Genomic DNA, 22,571 nt, shown 5'->3' on the forward strand with positions numbered 1-22,571 from the left:
GCCATCTTAGGGAAGCCAGAGGGCCACTGATCCACAGTGGACAGTCAAGACAGAGGGGTGAAGCCCTTGCGCCCCTGGCCACCAGGGAGCTCACAGGAGGCTGACCCATCCTGACTCTGCACACAACACTCTTTGCCGGTCCTATGTCCTCTGCACTCATGAGGGATGGGGCTGCGGGTGTCCACAGGTGAGGAGGGGCCCCCAGGCTTGCTGGACCCCAGACCTGGCCTGCTCCCATCTGTGATGGGACACCCAAGTGTCACCCCTCCCACTGGGCTGGGAGCTGCACACCACAGGCACTCTGAAATGAATGTGAGAGGCTCAACGCACCCCACTGCATCCCACCCCAAGTCAGGTATAGCCCTGCTGCTCTTACCGGCGTGGGCCTGTAGCCTCTCAAAGCCAAGCTTCCCCTTTCCCAAGGGGCAGGGATCGAGGGAACTACATCTGCCTGGAGCCCTGGCTCACCTGGCAGATAACCTCTTCCCCAGACCCAGGCCTCCAGCTAGAAGCAACCCCTAACGAATCAGATCACCCTGCTCATGGACACACCAATTTCCATAAGCGATTTTTCTTGCCTATAAACCTCTTCTTTTATGCGATGATGAAATGAACTTGTGATTGATTTTCTCTGTCTGGGTGTCATGGCGCATTTAGCACCCTGTAACCCCGAAGGATGAAGGTGCTACCTCCTGGGGATGCTTCTGAGGACTCGGCTTGGAGCAGGGACGGCCCAGTGCTCCTTCAGGTGAGGCGGGGAGATGGCACAGGCCCTGGAGGCACCGCCGATATGCTGGGCAACCTTGGGCAGCGTCCCTAAATTCCCAGACATTCATCTGGAAAGTAGAGAGGGAGACCCAGCGTGTTGGTGGGGGGAAACATGACAGGGAGTAGGAGAGAGCAGAAGCCCCACGGGGAGACCCCAGGAGAGGAAGGGAACTCTGAACTTGCCAAGTGCCAGGCCTGGGTACAGCAGCCGTGCACACACCTCACTGCAGAGAAGCAGCAATGCCAGAAAAAGAATCAGTTGGAGATGGGGATAAGGGTTTGCTTGCCTCCCAGGTTCACTGTAACTGTCTCCAGAACCAGGGGAGATTAATGATAAAAGGGGATTGGAGGGAGAACCTGCCCTAGGAGATGGGAACAGCCCTCAGAGATCAGAAGGGAGGGCAGGGCTCAGCCACAGAGAGGCCCAGTCCTCCTATCACCTGCTCATATGGTTGGTGATCAGTACAAGACCCTCTAGAATAGGGTTCACATCCCCAATCTACAGGTGAGATCACTGAGGCTCGGCACAGCAAAATCCCTGGACAGTTAATGGGTGTGATAGGCTGAAAGGTGGTCCCCCCAAAGATATTGATGCCACAATCCTCAGAACCTGTAAATGTGACCTTTTTTTTTTTAATAAACCTTGTGTTTTATTTATTTATTTTATTCATTTATTCATTTTTGGCTGCATTGGGTCTTCGTTGCTGCACGCGGGCTTTCTCTACTTGCAGCGAGCGGGGGCTACTCTTCGTTGCGGCGCGCGGGCTTCTCATTGCGGTGGCTTCTCTTGTTGTGGAGCACGGGCTGTAGGCGCACTGGCTTCAGTAGCTGTGGCACGTGGGCTCAGTAGTTCTGGCTCGCAGGCTAAGAGCGCAGGCTCCGTAGTTGTAGTGCACAGGCTTAGTTGCTCCGCAGCATGTGGAGCTGGAGCAGGGCTCGAACCCGTGTCCCCTGCATTGGCAGGCGGATTCTGAACCATTGCGCCACCAGGGAAGTCCCGTGACCTTATTATTTAAAACTGTTTTTTCAGGTGTGGTTAAATTAAGGACTCAGGATGAGGAGATTGTCCTGGATTGTCTGGGTGAGCCCTGAATTCCATCACGTGTCCTTATGAGAGAGAAGCAGAGGTGGACACACAGACAGAAAGCAATGTGACCATGGAGATAGGGATTGGAGTGATGCAGCCACAAGCCAAGAAATGCCAGCAGCCACCAGAAGGTGGAAGAGGCAAGGACAGATTCTCCACTAGTGTCTCTGGAGGGAACATGGCCCCACCAGATTTCAGACTCCTGGCCTCTAGAATCGTGACAATAAATTTCTGTTGTTTTAAGACGCCTCATCTGTGGTAATTTGATACGGCAGCCACAGGGAAGGAACAAATGACATTGGCTGAAGCTTTGCTCCTGGATAATAAAAAGGCAAGCACCTCAGAAGGAGAAAGACATTACTCTTCCCCTTCCTCTTTCTTCCTTCAGACCTGGAATGTAAACAGCAGATCCAAAAGACAGACTGCCATCTTGTGACCTTGAGAAGCCAAGCAGGAGACTGACAGCCTCATCCCAGGACGGCAGAGCTGCCAGATGACAGTGGTGGGCTTTTTCAACCCTGGACACACAAGACAGTTAAGCCCTCAACTAGTTAAACTACTGGAGTAAAGTTTTCAGTTATTCGTAACACAAATCCTAACTGATAACCACCAACCTGAAATAACAACTGCTGACATGATCATGTTTTTCTTTCTGTCCTTTTCTCTATTGAGGTATAATTTTTACATACAAGAAGACAAAGTATCATACCTGAAATTATTTTATTTTTTAGTGCTAGTTTATTGTCTGTCTCCCCCCTATAGAAGATAAGCCCCACAAGAAGGATAGTGTAATCTCATTATGATTTTATTCCCTGTATCCAGAACAATGTCTGGCATGTCTAGATGTTCAATAAATGTTAGTTAAATCAATGAATTAATTAATGAGTGAATGAACATTTTAATATGAGCCCTTCCCCTGGCCATGAAATTGTTTTCTGAAACCTTGAACTTTTTGCTGAATACAGCTCTCTCCCGTGCATCTATCATACTTTACTTAACCAGTCACTTGCTGGTGGACATTTTTTAACGCTACTGTAAAAATACTCTTACACGCATTCCAGGCCTTATGCAATTATTTTTTACGATAAATGCCTAAAAAGGTTATGCATAATTTAAATCTCTTAGTACATATTTCCAAAATTGCCTTCCAAAGCAGTTTTTAAAACCAATTAACATTTCTACGAGAAATTTATGACAGTGTTTCTCTACACCTCCACCAACATTAGGCATTATTCATTTCTAATGTTTTTTCACTTTGGTACATGAACAGTTATGTCTCGCAGTTGTTTTAATATGCATTCCTGATCACTGGGGTCACAGATTGTTCTTTCACCAGCTTGAGGCTTTTTGGCAGGTTTTTTCAGGCCCCAGGCTCCTGTGGGGGGATGCGAGGGGGGGTGTGGAGGGGTGGCCTTGAAGCCTGCATCTGCCGTCATCTACTGGAGGTATGTGAACACAGACGGTGAAGGTGGGGTCCCCTTGGCCAGTGTTCAAGGCCTTCCAGGAATTGTGGGGGAGGAAAGCCAAAGGCTAGATCCCTGAGATTCCAGGACTGGAATCATGGAGCTGGGGCCTTTCTTTACTGGAAGCTGGGCCACTCCCCTGGTCCCCTGCTAAGGGCCACGGTGGGAAAGACACGCGTTCTGGTGTGAGACCCAGAGCCTGATGGTGGGAACTTGGGAAGCCACAGGTGGGGACAGGACTGCGCTTGGGGGCTGGCAACGGCCAAGGTAAGCTGATGCCAGGCCTAGAGAGACCTAGAAGGCTGTTAAGGACTTCTGAGAAGCCTAAGCAGAGTCAGAAGAAGGAGAAAGGGGTAGGTATTCCAGCAAGCATAAGCAAAGGCACCAACCAGGTTCAAGAATGAGGTGTGCTCATGCCCAGATCAGCCCCGTCTTCAGGACCACATAGCTAGCCACAGCCTGGAGCAGAGACGCCCCCGTGCATATCCTCACGGCCACACTCTCCCTCAGTTGGTCACAAGCCCAGAAAAGCGCCAGGCCACAGCCCAGGCCAGCCTACTCCCTAAGGAAGGCTATCATGGAGGTTGTTAAAACATCTTCTGCCCCTCACCCTGCAACCCTGCAACCCAGCACTGTTACCCCATTTCACAGATGTGGAGATTGTGCACCAACTGAAGAACGTTGTCTAGTACCTACAGGCTGCACAGGGATAGAGAAAGAGCCACAAGTGCCCCGAGGGTTGGGAGCCTCCTGAAGGAGGAGCCCCGGGCCAGGCAGAGAGAGGGCCACCTCCCTGCTCCCGTGCCCACCATGCCAGACCAGAGGGGATGGACCCAGGGACTCAGCGCCAAGCTTCCCAGGCTGGACCTACTGTCCTGAGCGGGGGCAGCCATGGTGCAATGCTGCCCCCTGCCGGCGGCCAGGGAACAGGCCCAGCTGCAACTGCGATGAGGCCCCCAGGAGACAGGACCTGGCTCTGGGCTACACGGTTGCCTTGACCTGAGTGGGGACTGTTGGGAAAGCTGTGCTGGGCGGTAGCGAAGTCAGAAGCCAGAGAGATTCAGATCTCAGTGAAAATAACAATAACGGCCATCATTTACTATGAGCCAGGTACTGCTCTAATGCTTTACATACATTGTTAACTCATTTACTCCTAACTCACTTCTTAATAGGGGAGGCACACTAATTATCCCCATTTTACAGAGGAGGAAACTGAGGTACTAGAAGGTTATGTAACTTGCTCAGCTAGGAAGTGGCAGAGTGCCCCAACAAGGTCTCACTCTGCAATTTCTAGAGGCTAACCCACATGTCTCAGCCACAGCTGCAGAAGAGCAGACAGGTGTCCTGTAACCCCAATTATGAACCATTCTTTCCTTGGGCCACATGGAAGGACTGAGGCCCTGGATTTCACATGGGCCTGGGACTTCTCTGAGCCTTCCCACGGAGTTTAAAAGGCTGGAATCTCAGAAGACTCCAGAATTTAAGGGAATGGCCCGAGTCATCCTTGTCCTAGGTCACCCAAGATCCAGATGGAGAAGAGCCCTGTGGGCCTTTGTGAAGAACACCTGTGTGCAGTGTCTGTCCTCCCAGCCACAGACAGCTCTGGCCCTCCTGTTCTCACCCTGATTACTGCAAAAGTTTCAAGCTCAGTCCTCTCCCAACCATATGTCAAATTATGACATCCTGCTTAACACCCTTTACTACAACTCAACAACAACAAAACAAACAACTGGATTTAAAAACGGGCAAAGGATTTAAACAGGGATTTCTTCAAAGAAGGTATACAAATGCCCAGTAAAGATGTAAATAGATGCTCAGCGACTTTAGTTATTAGGGATATGCAAACCAAAATCATAATGAGGTACAACCTCACACCTACGAGGATCAAAATATTATTAAAAAAAAAGTCTTGGCGAGGATGTGAAGAAATTGGAACTTTTTTTTTTTTTTTTTGGCAGTACGCGGGCCTCTCACTGTTGTGGCCTCTCCCGTTGCGGAGCACAGGCTCCGGACGAGCAGGCTCAGCGGCCATGGCTCATGGGCCCAGCCGGTCCGCGGGATGCGGTATCCTCCCAGACCGGGGCACAAGCCCGTGTCCCCTGCATCGGCAGGCGGACTCTCAACCGCTGCGCCACCAGGGAAGCCCAAGAAATTGGAACTTTTGTGTACTATTGGTGGGAACGTAAAATGGTACAGCCACTATGGAAAACAGTATAGCATATTCTCAAAAAATTAAAAATAGTATTACCACACATGCAAAAATTAATTCTCTAACCCGTATGGTAATGGGTGTTAACTAGATTTACTGTTGTGATCATCTCATAATATACACAAATATTAAACCATTATGTTGTACACCTGAAACTAATATAATGTTACATGTCAATTCTACCTCAATTTACAAAAAAACTAGCAATATATGGACTAAAAAAATTACATATGGTCTAGCAATTCTGCTTCTGGGTATATACCCAAAATAATTGAAAGCAGGATCTTAAAGAGATATTAGTATAGGCATCTTCACAGCATTCGTTATAGCCAAAAGGTGGAAGCTACCCAAGTGTCCATCAAAAGGTGAACAGATAAATAAAATGTGGTGTATACATACGATGGAATATGATTCAGCCTTATAAAGGAAGGAAATTCTGACACATGCTACAACATGGATGAATCCTGAGGACATAAACTGTATGAATAAAATGGCCCCCAAAAGACAAACACTCTATGACTCCTCTCCTGTGAGGTCCCTAAAGTAGCTGGATTCATAGGAATGGAAGGTAGAATGGGGGTTGCCAGGGGCTGGGGGAGGGAGGATAGCTGCAGAGTTTCAGTTAGGGAAGATTTTTAAAGTTCTGGGTAAGGAATTCCCTGGTGGTCCAGTGGTTAAGACTCAGTACATTCACTGCTGTGGGCCCAGGTTCAATCCCTGGTCAGGGAACTAAGATCCTGCAAACTGTATGGTGCAGCCAAAAAAAAAAAAAAAAAAAAATGAAAAGTTGTGGGTAAATGTACAGTTCTGTGATGTCTGTTTTACTCAACATTTATTCAAAATTTAATTTTGTTTAACTTTTTTACTTTTAATCATACAAAATACTGTTTAACGTAGATAAATATGAAACACATAATAGAATTATCTAAAGAGTATTTCAGTCTAGTATATATAGGTAACGTGGGTGTTACGAACTAAAAATCCTGCTAAGTTATATATTTCTTACCACTAATAAACATAATAGATACATCTTTTTTTCTGTCTTTATTTATTTTATTGGAGTATAGTTGATTTACAATGTTGTGTTAGTTTCACGTGTGCAGCAGTGATTCAGTTATACATATACATATATATCTTTTTCAGATTCTTTTCCATTATAGATTATTACAAGATATTGAGTCTAGTTCCCTGTGCTATAAGGTAGGTCCTTGTTGATTAGCTATTTTATATATAGAAGTGTGTATAAGTTAACCCCAAACTCCTAATTTATCCCTCCCACCCCCCATCCCCTTTGGTAACCATAAGTTTTTTTTCTATGTTTGTGAGTAATAGCAACGTGTTTTTAAAGCTCTGGAGCTGGATGGTTGAACAACAGTGTGAGTATAATTAATGCCATTAAATATACTCACTTAAAAACAGTTAAGATGGTAAATTTTACGTTATGTGTATTGTATCGCAATTAAAGATTAAAATTAAAATTAATTAAATTAAACAAATCCTCTTCTGGCCCCTCTGACTGGTAAGCAAAGGTCAGACTCCTCCAGCTGCATTGAACATCCGCAGGACTGGCACCCAGTAACGACTCCTGCCCTGGGGACTACACCAACCCTCAGGGCTGCAGTACTGACAGAGTTAGTGGGAGGGGAGGTAGATAAGCCTCTGACAGCGTCCGCTTTAAGGGGAAGCCCCGCCCTGGCTCTGGCTTGCTTTCTCCTTCTCTAAATTCCACTTGGAAAACCGGAAGGGAGAGGGTCTGGGAGCTCCACAGGGCCTCTTCTCCCGGAGTCGCCATGGGGCGACAGAGACCTCTGGGCTCACCTGCAAGCTGGTGGTAGGAGTCTTCAGGCTAACCACCTGAGGTTGCCTGGGGTCCCAGCCTCCTGCCACTTCCCCTAGCAAGTACTGGGGCCCAACAGGCTAGACTGACAACTCCTGGGGACCAAGGCAAGCACCGTCGGGGAGGAACTGAGGGCCCAGGGAGGAGCAACCTCCAGCCTGTGAAGTAAAACTTGCATGGGGAGCCACCCAGGTAAAGAGCTCTGTGGGGTCCCAGCCTGGGGCTTTTGAAGGCTGGGGAGGAGTTTCTTGGAAGAAGAGACAGAGGCCAGTGTGGCTGGACTGAGCGGAACAGGCAAGGTGGGCTGCTGGCAGGAGGAGGGGCGTGAGGTCTGGCTGAGGACTGGGGCTTCTCCCCAAACAGCCGCTGAGAGATTTCCTGTTTGTTAACAGAGTGACAGAAACAGACTTGTCTTTAAAGATCCCTCTCTTGAATCAGAGGAAGTAGGAAATGGAAGCAAAGAACAGGAATTAGGGACAGTGTCAGCGGCGGCCTGGACTAGGGGAAGGGAGGGAGATGCAGAGAGGGGATGCAGAGAGGGGATTTTGGAGTTGAGATCCAGGGACAGGGGATGAGCTGACTGCATGTGGGGGGTGAGGAGGAAACAGGGAGCAGACAGAGCCCCAGGGTTCTGGTCTGAGCAGGTGGAGAGATGGAGCTGCCGATGCATGGACATGGGGGAGGGAGTGGGAAGAGAGTCCCAGAAGGCAGTTTGGGGCCAATTAACACTTAGACCCTTATAAGATTAGCTCAACTCTGATCTACTTTCCTAATGAAGTCACTGGGAGAAACTGCTTCCCAGGGGATTTTGAGCAAGGCTGAACATCTTACTCCAGGTGACTAAAAATTCTCTTGTTCCTAGTGAAGTGGACTGTTTATACTGGGGTTGGGCCTGGATATCATGTTCCAGCCAGCCTTAGTCTTGGGGAGAGGCATTCAAGGACAGGAACATAAAGGCAGCAGCAAATGAGATTGTCAAGTCTACCTGGTGATGGCAGCCCTTCGTCTGCCAGTCTGTCCCTGGACCACTAGGTGTCCAGCCAGAGGAGCCGAGCCTGCCAAGCTGTGTGCCCCATGAAGGTGTCCGTCTCTCTGCTGCCAGCACTGTGGTGATGAGTGTGGACCGTGCAGCCAGACTGTCTGGGTCTGTCATCCCAGCTCCAGGTCCTGCTCCCTGTATGGCTTTGTGTCACAGTGTTACCACGGCCCAGGCCAAGGCTGGAACCCCTCTCCTCGGGTCTACTCTGGAAATTAGAAGCCGTTAAGACCTTAGGAAGCTCTTGCCCATCCCTCCCTACGTGGGGGCAGTATTCCGGCCTCCAGAGAGTGAGAACTGGCGCACGCGCACGCGCGCGCGCACACACACACACACACACACACACACACAGACGTGCACAGTGACATTAAACAAGGTCTTATGGGATCAGAAGGGGAACAGACATGGGGGAGGTAACAAGAGGAGGAAAAAGGGATTGGAGGCACAGCCTACATGTGACACCACTCCCACATTTTTGAGTTCCTTTCCCACCTATACCTGAGGACATCCTGAGAAGAACATGCTAGAATCATTCCCACAGTGCAGATGGGAGACAGATAGGACTTGAGAGACACAATGCCTTATCCAGGATGGAGAACAGGTACGAATGAGGAGACGAGTCTGGAGCCCAGGTCTGTCTCCTGAAAGCTGCCCACAGACCCCCACCCCCGGGGGCCGTGGAGAGGGCTGCGGGTGTGACTGTGTGAGATATGGGCTTGCATGGAGAAGAGGGTGAACAGTCCGCCACCCAGAGTGCTGTGTGGAGAGCTATTGTCTGAGGAGGGGACTCAAGGAAGGGGGCCCCCGGGAGTGAAGTCGCTTCCTGGACCACAAACTCCAACAGAGCTCGGAAGCCTTTAACCAGGCACCCACTTTCAAGTGACAGCCCCAGCTCATAGAGAAGGATGTTCTCCTGCTGTGGCCCGACTTCCCGGGGCTTCTGCTTCAGGGAACCCTGGAGTGAGAGGTTTTTCAGATGCTGTAGACGGTTCAATCCTCAAAACCAACACCTCTGGTCATTTACCAGGAGGTCACCTAAGGTAACATAAGGTGGCCTAGAGCAGGCCAGTCCAGGCGCGGCCACCTCTGGGAGCCCACCCTGAGCAGGTCCACATCCCTTCATCTCCATGTGGAGGAAGGGGGACTTGGTGGGAGGGTCCCCCCTGGGTAGGAACTGGTTGGTGTACACTTGGTAACTTGGTGGTCCTGTCATGGTCACACCCGAGGACAGGGCTGGCATGGGGGAAAGAGGATTCCTGAGGTGCCAACGTGAATCCAAGGCCCTCAGCTTGTCAGCTTTTTCTCTGTCCTCGGTGGAGGTCTGTGCAGAGTGGTAGGCGTGTGTCTGGGGTGCAGATGTCTGGTGGGTCTGAGAACCAGCACAGACAGCTGGACAAGGCTCTGAGGCTTTCTGTCTGGCTGCTGGGCACTGATTTCTCAGGGCCCCACACGGGAGATCGGACAGGAGCCGGTCCACGGAGCCCCCTGTTCCATCTCCCTGCAGGAGGGGCAGGTGCCCCACACCAGCAACAGAGCCCAGGGCAGGCTCAGGGTGAGTGCCAGAGAGGAGACTCCACACCCAGGAAGCTCCGAGTCCCAGAGCCACCCTGGTCCTCCCCTGGGCTCCCTCCTAGAGCCCTGCTCCCAGAGGAATCTAGACCCCATCTCCTCTCCCACCTGCCCTACTGCCCAGTCCCTGCTTTGTCCACATATTTGTAGGAACCTCAGAAAGACTGATAGCATCTACTTCATGTTAAGTCAAGGGTGTTTCTGCCTTTTTGTACAGATTTTCCTGTTTTAACTCCATCCCCAGATGTCCCTGTTTGCCTGACACTCCTGATCCCCCCCACTCTGGGATCAGCCTCTGTGTTCTCATCCCTAGAATGGCATATTTTTATAACAATCACAGGGATGATGCAGTTAATACAGGAAGGAGCTCTCAATGCTGTGCTACAAACTGCTCCGAGATCCTAATACATTTAATCATTGCCCGCGGCCAATTCTACTGGTGACCCCAGAACCTTTATTCTGCTGAGGGCACCCCTGCCCCATCTTCTGCCACAAGTCCCTGAGGCTTGGGGATGTGGTCTCAGCTCCAGCCTCAGCCCTCCTGGTGGTCCATGGCGCTTCCTCTGACTCGTGTCTCTGCTCCGTTCCACCCCAGGGGAAAATGTGTCCACAGGGGACAGGAATGGGACTCTCATGGTGTGGAGTGTCCAGGCAGGCAGGCTGGAGAAGCTGGTGGGCAACCTGGTGCCTGCCTTCCTTGACAGCGACCCCTCCGACCTCCCCGCCTTTCCGGGCACCTACAGAGCCCTTGCAACTACCCAGCAGGTGCTGGACCTCCTGCCCCTCCTGGGACATTGGTGACTCGGCCACCTACTAGCTGTGAGATGTGGGAATGTCACTACACCTCTCTGAGCCTCATTTGCCCCTCTGCACGCTAGGGTAAAGAGAGGACCAGCTCCCTAGGGTGACTGTAGGATCTAAGTGGGTCCTTCATGGAAAGTCCTTTCTGGGGACCTGGCCCCATGGGAAGGTCTGCCAGAAGGGCTGTGGCTGTGCTACACTGTCATTGCTCTGCTCCCTCGTGGGAGGGAGCAGATGCTCTGCCTCATCTGCCACTGTGCTGGTGGCCTTGGCTAAACTGTTTTCCCATTTGAATGTTGATGTGTGATTCAATCTGGAGTGAGAGCAGAGACCCCTGGGGGCGATCAGTGGGGCCCAGGACGCTCAGATATGTGTGACGGGGCTGACTGGGCTCATTCATTCTTCAAATATAGAGGAAGGCCCTCTGGGTGCAGGCAGTTTTCTAGGAACAACTATCATTTAATGCATCTAGCAGACAGCAGCCCTTCCCTCCAGAGCTTCCATTCTCCCTGGGGTCACACTGTCACACTGGCCATCACATCCAGGTGTCAGCACAGTCCATGTGACACCTTCCTGGCCTCCTCTAGGTACCGATGCATCCTCCCTTACTCTGATGAGTACGGCGGATACCTGTACCAACTAAAACTGTGAGTGGGCTTTGATTCAAGAGGGAGGGACTCCATTCCCCAAAGAGCTGTGTAGAGATGTAGGGTCTGTGGATGGGCAGGAGCTGGCAGAACCCTGGATCCCACACATTGCAAGGTGGAAGGAAAGGCCAGGCCTCTGACGCTGCTGCCCGCCTGACTACTCCCAGGGCCGTGTCCTCCATCCTGGGCCTCTGGCTACACCATTCCCGTGAGGATTTTCACCAGCCCCCAGAATTTCCCTGCCTGAAGACGCTCTTGGCTTACTTAGAGCTCAGCATGCCCGGCTCAGACCTAGAGCACCGTGCCCACCTCCTTCTGGCACAGCTGGGGCCCCCGGAGCCCACTGAGGTAGAGAGTGATGGTGAGGAGGACTCAGGGTGGGTGACGGAAACCAGTGGGGAGGGGGAGTGGCCGGGCCACACAAAATAGAGGCTTCAGAGGCTAGAACTGGGCCAGGAGCAATGAGGAGGCTCAGATCACTATTCTCCTGGACTGAAGTCCTGGAAGGCTTCCTGGGGGTGGCATGTTAGATTGAGACTTCATTGATTGGCCATGAGAAGTTTCTTGTCTTTGGAAAAGCGATCCTACTGATGATATTTTCTCTTCTTGGAGCTACAGCACAGGCTCCAAAACAAGCTCTGGAAACACCTTGAGACCCAGAGCCACCTACACCTCTGCTGCCCGCTACAGCTCCAGAGCCACAGCAAGCTCAAGCCACAGCTCTCATTTGAGTTCAAAGGCGAATATGCCAGCTCCAGTTCCACAACCAGGGTATGCTCATGCCCTAGCTCTCATTTAATCTCAAAAGGGAGAAAAAGCATCTACACAGGCTCCAATTCCTGATCCAGAGAAGGTTCCAGCAACAGCTCTCCTCCCATCTTCAGAGCCTGAATCGTCACAGAAACCTGTCCTAGTGCTTCCTCTACAACTTCAGCCAGTTTCCTCAACAGCCTCGGTCCAGAGCTGAAGCCACCTCAGTGAGGGCACTGCCCCTGGCTCTGGAGCCCATCGTGCTTTGGCACCAGCTGTGGCCCCGGAGTGTATCCAGCTCCAGTTCTGGATTAGAGACCACAGCAGACCCAGTTCTTCTCGTTACTCAGGTGCTAGAGCCAGTTCCTCCCTTAAGATCCCTGGAGCTGCTGCCAGCTCAGCCACTAGCACAAGTACATGCAGAGCCTTCAGGGCCCAATTAGGAGCTGCCCCAGTGCCTACAGCAGCACTGGAGCCTTCCTTCCCCTCCCCTCTAATTCCATTTTCTTCAACATTTGGGGGTTTTATTCCAGATACTAAATTGTTTATTCTATGATATAAAGTTCACTTAAAATTTAATTCTTTGATTATTTTAAATTGTACATGTAAGTGGCACTAAGTACATTCACAATGTTACATAACCCCCTCTAACGTCTATTCCAGAACATTTCATCAAAGGGAAATGCTGTATGTATTAGTCACTCCTCATTCCCCTCACCTTCAGCGCTGGGGCGCCCCAATATTCCTTATATCTCTGGATTTATCAATCCCTGATTTTTCGTATCAATAACATGTAACTTGTGGCCTGTTGTGTCCGGCCAAGTATGTATGAGTAGACTGATTAAAGTTTGATTCTGGGTTACATAAAAAATGTTAAAAATTTAAGGTGGCCACTGAGTTAAGAGGCATGACTTTGGACGTGTTTGATCCAGGGGAATTTCTGAGTGGAGCTTGTGTGAGGAGAAAGGGTTTTAACAAAATATAGCAGGTGCTCAGGGAAGCTTCAGGAAAGTCAGAGTCTCAGTCCAGGGAGCTCAGGACTGAGGACAGGCCCCACCCACCCCTCAGGCTCCTCCAGCAGTGATCCACCGCCCACCCCTGGTCCAGCCCCCAGGGCTGGCATCCCTCCCGTTCAGCTTCTGCACAGGAAGGGGCTCTGTCTTTTCCCCAAAACCACAAATGGGTGGGGGCATTATGGGCCACCTTGTCCATCAAAGTCAAGTCAGGGGCCCTGTTTGGGAAAAGCATCTTAGGAACTTGTTTGGAAACAAGCAATTTCTTTTTTAATTAATTAATTTATTTATTTATCTTTGCGTTGGGTCTTCGTTGTTGCGCACGGGCTTTCTCTAGTTGCAGCGAGCAGGGGCTACTCTTTGTTGCAGTGCACGGGCTTCTCATTGCAGTGGCTTCTCTTGTTGTGGAGCATAGGCTCTAGGTGCATGGGCTTCAGTAGTTGTGGCACACGGGCTCAGTAGTTGTGGCTCGCGGGCTTAGTTGCTCCGCGGCATGTGAGATCTTCCCGGACCAGGGCTCAAACCCCTGTCCCCTGCGTTGGCAGGTGGATTCTTAACCACTGTGCCACCAGGGAAGTCCACAGCGGTTTTTAGAAGGTGGCTGCTCTAATCTACAGACCCTAGACTTCAGCTGCAACGCTGAACGCTACTCACTTCAGACTGCCCCCCCTCACAATCCGAATTGGCTCTGGCCAATCTATCCTGTTACTCTATGTCCTGAATGCTGTGGGTTTTGTATACTGACAGACTCCTCGGTTTGTCTCAAGTTGGAAGTCAAGGAGAGATTCTGTTAGCAACCAAGGACCTGTGTTCAGTCCTGAATGGCGGGGTTTTTCTCCAATTCCAGGGCTTGTCCCAAAACTGTGCTCCTAAGTGTGTAGTTATACCACCCCTTAGATTGTCTAATTGTTGAGTATATTGTACAGTGTTAAATACATTGCACCCTTAAAGCTGTCTTATCCATTTATCTTTCAAAAATCTGAACATACGGCCAGCTGAGCTCATTTTTGGTGAAATTTAAATGTCAGTAAAATAGTATACCCATTAAAAAAAAAAGTAAAGTCAGGGGGAGTCCCACGGTCTGAGTTATTGAGTGAGTCCATGGTCAGCGACCTCTCTTTTCTCTGCCCAGAGATGGAGCCCCCCTAAAGCAGAGAACAAAAGTCCTCACAGGGAGGAAATTCTAAGCTCTCCTTTGAGGAGGAAAGACTGAAGCCCCTGATTAAACTTGGAGTAGATGAAGCAGAGATCAGAGGACCAAAGGGAAGGGCTGCCTGGGCTGAGGCTCTACTATAATGGTTAGGAGCACAGGCTCTGTGTTGGTTTGCAGGAAGTGGCCGGGAATCATCCCATCAAAGTCTCCAAATTCACCTCCAGAGAACATCTCCACTAAAGAACCCAAAATATCACTTGGTCACTTGGAGTCTGTGGAAGCTTGAGCTGCTGTCTAGCTCGTGAGCAAGGAGAAGGGTTGAGGACGGGGTGTCCCACAGAGTTCAGGCTAGTGCAGGTTGTCTGCCTTAGCAAGGAAGGCCCACTATCATTGGATGCCCATATTTCCCTAATAGAGCAGAAAACCCAGAATACCACAGGCACAGGCAAGAGGGAGATTTCTTCCTTTCTCATGAATGTAAACTGTTCATACTGACCCTCAACTGCACACCTTGGTAGCCAGCCCATCTTTTTCTGCCCCAGCATTTTTAGCTGGTGTCCAACCTCAAGGCTGCCTGTCTTTCGGTACAAAGTGGCTGCTGGAGCATCAGCCTTGACCAGCCACCAAGTCTTCATTTCTGAGGCAGGAGGGAGGAAAATGAAGGGCGAAAGGGCCAATCCAGCTGTGTCTGCTCTATCTAAAGAGCCTCCCACAAGTCCACATAATCCTTTTGCTCACTTCTAATCTGCCTGAAGTTCATCTGGCTGCTTTCAGCTGCAAGAGAGGTTAGGAACTCGACCGCTGAGTTTGGCCAATTTCCGCCCTCAATTAGACTATTTTTCTCTTCTTAAGGAAAATATAATGAAAACCACACGGTGACAGCCAGGGCTTTTTCCCTACCATAAACACCAGGATGAAAGGGAAGGAGATGGAACGATTTTCAGATGAATTAGACATTCATTTCCCCACCATGGACTCTTTCCCTGGTGTCTTTTTATCCCCAGAGAAATTAGAAACATGGTTCCTTACCAGGATATTTGAGTGGGAAAGATTCTCTCAATTCCTAGTCAGGTGATTGGATCCACTAAGTAGCTTCTTTCTGCCTGTATCTTGTAAGTAGCTCTGAGAACATCTTCTGTTCTCTAATGAGGTGGGCAGAATAGGAGGGTGGTGGAGGCTTTTGGGCAAGTGTTCCAAAGCTTGCATCAAAATTGAGTTGCTGGGACTTCCCTCATGGCACAGTGGTTAAGAATCTAGCTGCCAATGCAGGGGACACAGGTTCAAGCCCCGGTCTGGGAAGATCCCACATGCCATGGAACAACCAAGCCCGTGCACCACAACTACTGAGCGTGCTCTCTAGAGCCCACGGGCCACAACTACTGAAGCCCACGAGCCACAACTACTGAAGCCTGTGCTCCTAGAGCCCGTGCTCCACAACAGGAGAAGCTACCGCTATGAGAGGCCTGCACATCACAACGAAGAGTGGCCCTCGCTCACTGCAACTAGAGAAAGCCATGCACGGCCAAAAATAAATAAATAAATAAAGTTATTTTAAAAAAAGACTTGCAATATCATGGAGAGTATTAACAGTAAAAATAATACACACCATATAAAACTCCATGTGGTCAAATGTATTATTGATTTAAGATTGATGGAAGAGAAAGATCATTTTGAAGTTTTTTGATATCAATATTTGACTCAGATCAGTTGACCAAGTACAAATAATGATCACTAAAGAAATCTTACAACGAGAGCATTTATAGTCAGTCATTAAGATGTGATGTGAACAAAAAACCTGTCGTTTATTTTTTTTAAAATTGATCCCAACTAAAACACTTTTAGTGAATTGAAAATAAACATAGATAAACTATAAATAATTGACTGTGCTGTATTCCTAAAACAGGATCAAAACAATTAAAATGTCTGTTTGAAATTTTCCCTGTAAAATACTTTTTCAATGCTGTTTTCCAAATACTGTTATAATTCTGATTGCAACGTTTATTAAGGTCAGAATAAAAAATTCTGAGGAATCAAAGTTCTCTGAGGTCAAATGACTGGGTCAGAAGAGCAGGGTTAATTTAGAGGATGAAACTAGAAAGGCAACATTGAGTTTTGTCATTTTTTGCTTTATTTTATTATTTTTTAAACATTTATTTATTTACTTATGGCTGCATTGGGTCTTCATTGCTGCGCGCAGGCTTTCTCTAGTTGCTGTGATCAGGAGCCCCTCTTCGTTGTGCTGTGCCGGCCTCTCATTGCGGTGGCTTCTCATGTTGCGAGGCACAGGCTCTAGGCATGCAGGCTTCAGTCGTGTGGTTCGCGGGCTCAGTAGTTGTGGCTCGCGGGCTCAGTAGTTGTGGCTCACGGGCTCTAGAACGCAGGCTCAGTAGCTGTGGCACACAGGCCCGGTGGCTCTGCGGCATGTGGGATCTTCCAGACCAGGGATCGAACCCATGTCCCCTGCATTGGCAGGCAGACTCCTAACCACTGTGCCACCAGGGAAATCCTGTCCCTGTCATTTTAAATGTACTTGATTGATGCCTATTTAGGCTGATGCTATGATGAAAATGTTTGTGTATATATTAGTTTATGCTGAATTACCAAACAACTCCCAAAATTTCAGCAGCACATCACTCCACATTTCACACATCACAGTTCACACTGGGGAGACTGCACTCCTTCACGTGGTCAATCAGGAACCCAGAGTCTTCCATCCTGGGCCTCCTCCATCCCTAGGACGTCATCTCCATCTGCATCCATCAGCAGAAGGGGCAAGAACATGGAGAAATGCATGTGGGAGGTGATAATGGGCCAGATCTGGAAGGACACACATCAGTTCCTCTCCTGCTCCATTGGCAAGGACATGGTCCTATGGCTACAAAGGAGGGTGGAAAATCTTCCAGCTGTGCACCCCAAGGAGGGGAATGGATTTTCATGGACAATTCACATTGTCAGCAACAGCAAGTAATTCACTGAGATTTATTGTGTTTTCAAATTATTGTTGAGCATTTACCATATGCAAAGCACTGTGCTGCGAGTGGCCTGAGAATTGATTGAACATCATCTGGTCTGAGAGAAGCTCTGAATCCACAGGAGAAGTGACATGCAATTGAAGGCCTGCCATCCGAGGAGACAAGGATAAAGAGAATGTTCTCTGGAAGTTCTGGGAATGATTCTAGATTTGGAAGCTGCCTGGAGATGATAGGATTTGGACTCCACTTGCAGAGAAGAACAAGATACGGTTGTGGAGGAAGCTGGAAGCAGGAGCTATAGATGCAGGTCCTTTAAGTACAAGGTATCATAAAGAATATCATGCAGCTATTAAATGCGTATTTTCTAAAACTTTAAATGGACGGAATAATTATTCATATTAAGTGGAAAAGTGACCAGTAATATAAGGTAATCCTTTTCTTTTTAACTCTATATAAGTTTGGATGAATTTATACAGATACATCGAGTGACAGTTTCCAGTTTTTTAAAACGTTTTATTGTTAATATAAACAGAAAAGTGCCATAAACGTCTTTGGTTGGATAGACTAATTTCTCCTCACCAGACACGCAGTGCTGGGCTGCAGACAAGTGAAGGCCAGCACGTTCCCACCTTCTCCCTGCAGGTCCCATGAGGCAGCGACCTCCTCTCTATTCTCTGCTGTGGACCCTGGGCCTGACGCAGGGGCTCAGTCAACACTCTCTGAAATACTGCACCTGGGAAGTGGCCTATTGTGTCGTAGTCAAGACAATGACTTTCACTAGAAGGCTCCCCCAGAACTTTGAGTCTTACAGAATGTGGTTTGCTCTAACAACAAGACTGTGAATTTTGATGTTTGTTTCTTTTGCTGATGGAATCTTGGAGCCCTGCAGCAGTCATGCCATATCTCATACGGCCACCAGAGGGCAGTGTGCTTATGACAAACACACTGCTCCCATTCAAAAGGGGTCCTTTCCAAGTTAGCCTTCATCAGAACATGTTTTATAAAGTTACAGGATTTCTTTAAAGTATATTCATTTTCTTTTCTTCTTTAAACTCATTTTGAAGTTAATGAAAATCCACTGCAAATAACAAATGTAAGGTGACCAGCTGACTGGGAGTTGTCCCTTACCACGCGTAAAGACGTAAAATTATGTGTCCAACCCCCCATCTCTGTCCTTTGTTTCTTCCTCTCTCCCTCCATCCTCTATAAACATCTATCTGTGTAAAACATCTTTTGACAATCTATGTATCGTATTAGAGATATTTTTCAGTCATGTTGCCTCTTTTTTGTGATATGAATCTTTGGGGGGCAAGCGGTCTGTTCATAAGACGGTGGAAATGTCCCCGAATCCCTAGGAGATGATGTGAAGGTGGGAAGTAGGTCTCAGTGGGAGTCGGTAAAGTGGGAGATCTGTTCAGCATAGCCAAGGTTGGCTCCACACTGTCTCCTAGCCCCAAAGAACTAAGTAAGCTTTCCCCTGTGGAACTTTGCTAAAATCCTGTATATCCTGAAGAAAGCATCATGGCCAGAATAATGAAAAGTGGTTATAATAATGTGGGAGAGAGATAAGGTTATGTATTTTCAGTTCTTACCTTTATGTCTCAGATTCATTTGTGAGTGAACTTTTATAAATGGTGTTTGCAGAGGTCCAGCCTCATTCCTCTACACGTGGATACCACATTCTCCCAGCACCCTTTGTGGAAAAGTCAGTCTTTTCCCCTTGAATGATCTTGTCAAAAATCATTTGACCATATATGTGAGGGTTTGCTTCTGGGCTCTGAATTCTATTCCATTGATTGATAATTCTGTCATTATGCCAGTACCAAGCTCTTTTGATTATTGTAGTTTTTGTTTGTTTGTTTGTTTTGCAGTACACGGGCCTCTCACTGTGGTGGCCTCTCCCGTTGCAGAGCACAGGCTCCGGACGCACAGGCTCAGTGGCCATGGCTCACGGGCCCAGCCGCTCCACGGCATGTGGGATCTTCCCGGACCGGGGCACGAACCCATGTCCCCTGCATTGGCAGGCGGACTCTCAACCACTGCGCCACCAGGGAAGCCCCTGATTATTGTAGTTTTGTAGTAAATTTTGAAATTGGGAAGTTTGTGTCCTTCCACATTATTTTTCTTGCTCAAAATTGTTTGACTGTTTAGGGGTCTGTTTGATGTAAAGTGAATTTTAGGATGGGGTTTTCAGTGTAGGATGGGGTTTTCGACTTAGAATGGGGTTTTGATAGGGGTTGCATTGGAATTGTAAATTGAAATGGATAATATTGAGATCTTAGCAGTGATAAGTCTTCCTATCCCTGAAAATGGGATTTGTGTCATTTAATCTCTTTCCAAAAGGTTGGCAAGTTTCATTGTGAAAGTCTTCGCCTCCTTGGTCAGGTAAATTACTAAGTAATTTATTCTTTCTGATTTTATTGTAAATAAAATTGTTTTCTTAATTTCCTTTTCAGATTGATCATATTAGTATACAGAATTGCAAATGATTTTCAATGTTGACTTTGTATCCTGTCACTTTGCTGAATTCACTTATTAATTCTAATATCATTTTTGTGGCATCCTTAAGATTTCTACATATGAGATCACATTCTGTGAGAACAGGGCTAATTCTACTTCCTCCTTTCAACTTTGGATGTCAGTGATTAATTCCTTCCTTCATTTATTTATTGATCTGTCTTTCCTAACTGCTGTGGCTAAAACTACCCCTACTATGTTGCTTCTTGTGTGGGAAAACCCAGCGTGCTTACATGCTTCCTGATGCCAAAGGAAAAGTTTTCAGTCTTTCACCATTGAGTATTACAATGGCTGCAGGTTTTACACATATGGCACTGATTATGTGGTGGTAATTACCTTCAAACCTAGTGTGTTGAGTGTTTTTTATCATGAAAGTGTGTTGAATTTTTTCAACTGCTTTTTCTGCATTGAGGCAATCCTGTTTTTTCCCTTCTTTCCATTAATGTGGTTCATTACACCAATGCATTTCCTAGGTTGAAGCATTCTTGCATTCCAGGAATAAATGCACTTGTTCTTATTATATGAATAGATATAAATTATTATTCATGTCAATAGATATATGTGCGCTCCCAGCCTCAGCTCAGGCTTCCTGAACCCTGGAAGGGCGGCAGGCGATAGCTAGGACACAACACTGAGTCACAGAGGTTTATGACTCTAATTGGTCCTGATGATTGTTATTACTAACGTCTGACTGTTGTTTCACACACTCGATGACTGTGTCTGACTTAGACCTGCACTCACCCAGCTCCTGCCTCCGTGTCTCTCACCTCCACTCCTTTCTTCTGGATTTCACTCACTTTTCCTTAAGTACATCCTTCCTCACTCTCAGTGAGAGCCTGAGAGAGGCAAACGCTCTTAGTCTTTTTTTAATCTGAAAACGTTCTTATTTTGCTTTATTCTTGAGTGGTAGTTTAGAATGAAATCTATACAGACGTTTCTGTGACATTTCCCTTGGCCTCTGAAGATGTCGTTCCCTTGTGTTTGCCCTTAATTGTGACTGCTGACTGGTCTGCTGTTTGGTCTCACTGTTGTCTGCCTTCCCTCCTCTGTGATAATCTCTTCAATATTCTACAGTCCATTACTGTAATGCAAGGTTCGAGTTTATTTTTATTTTTCCTCCTCGGGACTGGAATCTGTAGATCCATGCTTACCAAAATTCTAAAAACTTCACATCCTGTCTCTTCACCACTCGTTCCATTTCTCATCCTAAAATTCCATGTACATTAGACTCTCTCTCTATATGTACCTCATGTGCCTCATTGTACTTGCCCTCTTTTTTTTTTCCATCACTTTATCTCCTGTAACATTCTGGGTCACTGGTTCACTCTTCAACACTGGTTAATCTGCTGTCTAATCCACCCAGTAGAGCTCTAATTTCCATGGCACTGTGTTTTAAGTTTTAGAAATTTTTTTATCTTGTTTTGTTTTTCAATTTTCCTGTTATGTTTTCATAGTATCTTTATTCACTTATGGTTCCAATACGATTTTTTAGGCCTTTAACCAATTTACAGAAATTTCTGTAATTGTTTACTCAAGTTATTCTATTTCATGAAGGTTTTGGGGTTCTAATCGTCCCATTTGTAGTGTCTGCTGTCTTTTGTTCATGATGAGATCAGGGCATGATTTGGTGATAGTGGATCCTTGCTGGCTTGGGGGTTTTAACGTATGTATACGGTTTTTTTGTCATGTTCAGGACATTTCTACCTATGGCTATTTTTGTTGTTAGTTTGGGTTTTTTTGTTTCTTTGTTTTGCGGTACGTGGGCCTCTCACTGCTGTGGCCTCTCCCATTGCAGACACAGGCTCCGGACGCGCAGGCCCAGCGGCCATGGCTCACCGGCCCAGCCGCTCCGCGGCATGTGGGATCTTCCCAGACCGGGGCACGAACCCGTGTCCCCTGCATCGGCAGGCGGACTCTCAACCACCGCGCCACCAGGGAAGCCCGTTATTTTGGTTTTTAATCAGAAAAGGATACTGCGCTTTCTCCAACGCATTTTCAGGCCCTCTGGAGACGAACATATAGAATTCTTCTTAAATATCATTTCCTTCCTCTTCTTCCCACAGTTGAAGCAAAACGTCCCCCAATCCTCGCCTCCATCCCCTTCCTCTGTTTACTTCTATCCACAGCACTTATAATCAGACACTGGCTGCAAGAATCGCAGGCCATCGTATTCCGTTTGGATGGCTGTAACAAATACCATAGACTGGGTGGCATATCAACAACAGAAGCTTATTTCTCACAGTTTTAGATGCTGGGAAGGCCAAGATCAAGGTGCCGGCAGATTCCCCGTCTGGTGAGGGCCCACTTTCTGGTTCACAGGTGGCCATATTTTTGCTGTGTCCTCAATGTCAGAAGAGGCGAGGGGGCTCTCTCAGGCCTCTGGGGTCTTCCTTCTGACCCAATCACCTCCCAAAGGACCCACCTCCTTATATCATCACCTTAGGGGTTAAGATTTCAACATATGAAGTTGCGGGACATAAATATTCAGTCCACAGCACAGGCCTAGTAATAACTCCTCCGGGGATTCTCTTTTTCCTCACCCACAGCCCATACAACAAAGCTTCCTCAATGAGCTGAATGTTTTCTAGTCAACTTCTACTAGGGGTAATCCACCAACAGACGTGGCTGTGTGTGTGTGTGTGTGTCCGTGTGTGTGTGTGTCTGTAAGTCTGTGTGTGTATCTGTGTGTGTGCGTGCATGTCTGTGTGAGTGTGTCTCTGTGTGTCTGTGTGTCCGTGAATCTGTGTGT

General features: G+C 47.8%; 1 protein-coding gene across 3 annotated transcripts; it reads left to right on the forward strand.

Moving 5' to 3' along the window:
• Positions 1–7,277: 7,277 nt before the first annotated feature.
• On the forward strand, positions 7,278–13,057 carry LOC132507111 (ral guanine nucleotide dissociation stimulator-like). 3 transcript variants are annotated; one of them, XR_009536056.1, is made up of 4 exons: positions 7,278–7,556; positions 11,358–11,417; positions 11,585–11,778; positions 12,036–13,057. XR_009536056.1 is itself a non-coding variant. In XM_060126145.1 (4 exons), exons 1-4 carry the CDS (start codon positions 7,318–7,320, stop codon positions 12,068–12,070), a joined length of 330 nt encoding a protein of 109 aa, XP_059982128.1. In that variant the 5' UTR covers positions 7,278–7,317; the 3' UTR covers positions 12,071–13,057. The 3 variants fall into 3 exon arrangements, 1 of the variants encoding a protein (XP_059982128.1); XM_060126145.1 differs by having other exon boundaries at positions 7,278–7,358; XR_009536057.1 differs by lacking the exon at positions 7,278–7,556 and adding an exon at positions 8,138–8,200.
• Positions 13,058–22,571: the final 9,514 nt, after the last annotated feature.

The sequence above is a fragment of the Lagenorhynchus albirostris genome, chromosome 16 (genome assembly GCF_949774975.1).
Source record: "Lagenorhynchus albirostris chromosome 16, mLagAlb1.1, whole genome shotgun sequence".
NCBI classification, from domain to species: domain Eukaryota; kingdom Metazoa; phylum Chordata; class Mammalia; order Artiodactyla; family Delphinidae; genus Lagenorhynchus; species Lagenorhynchus albirostris.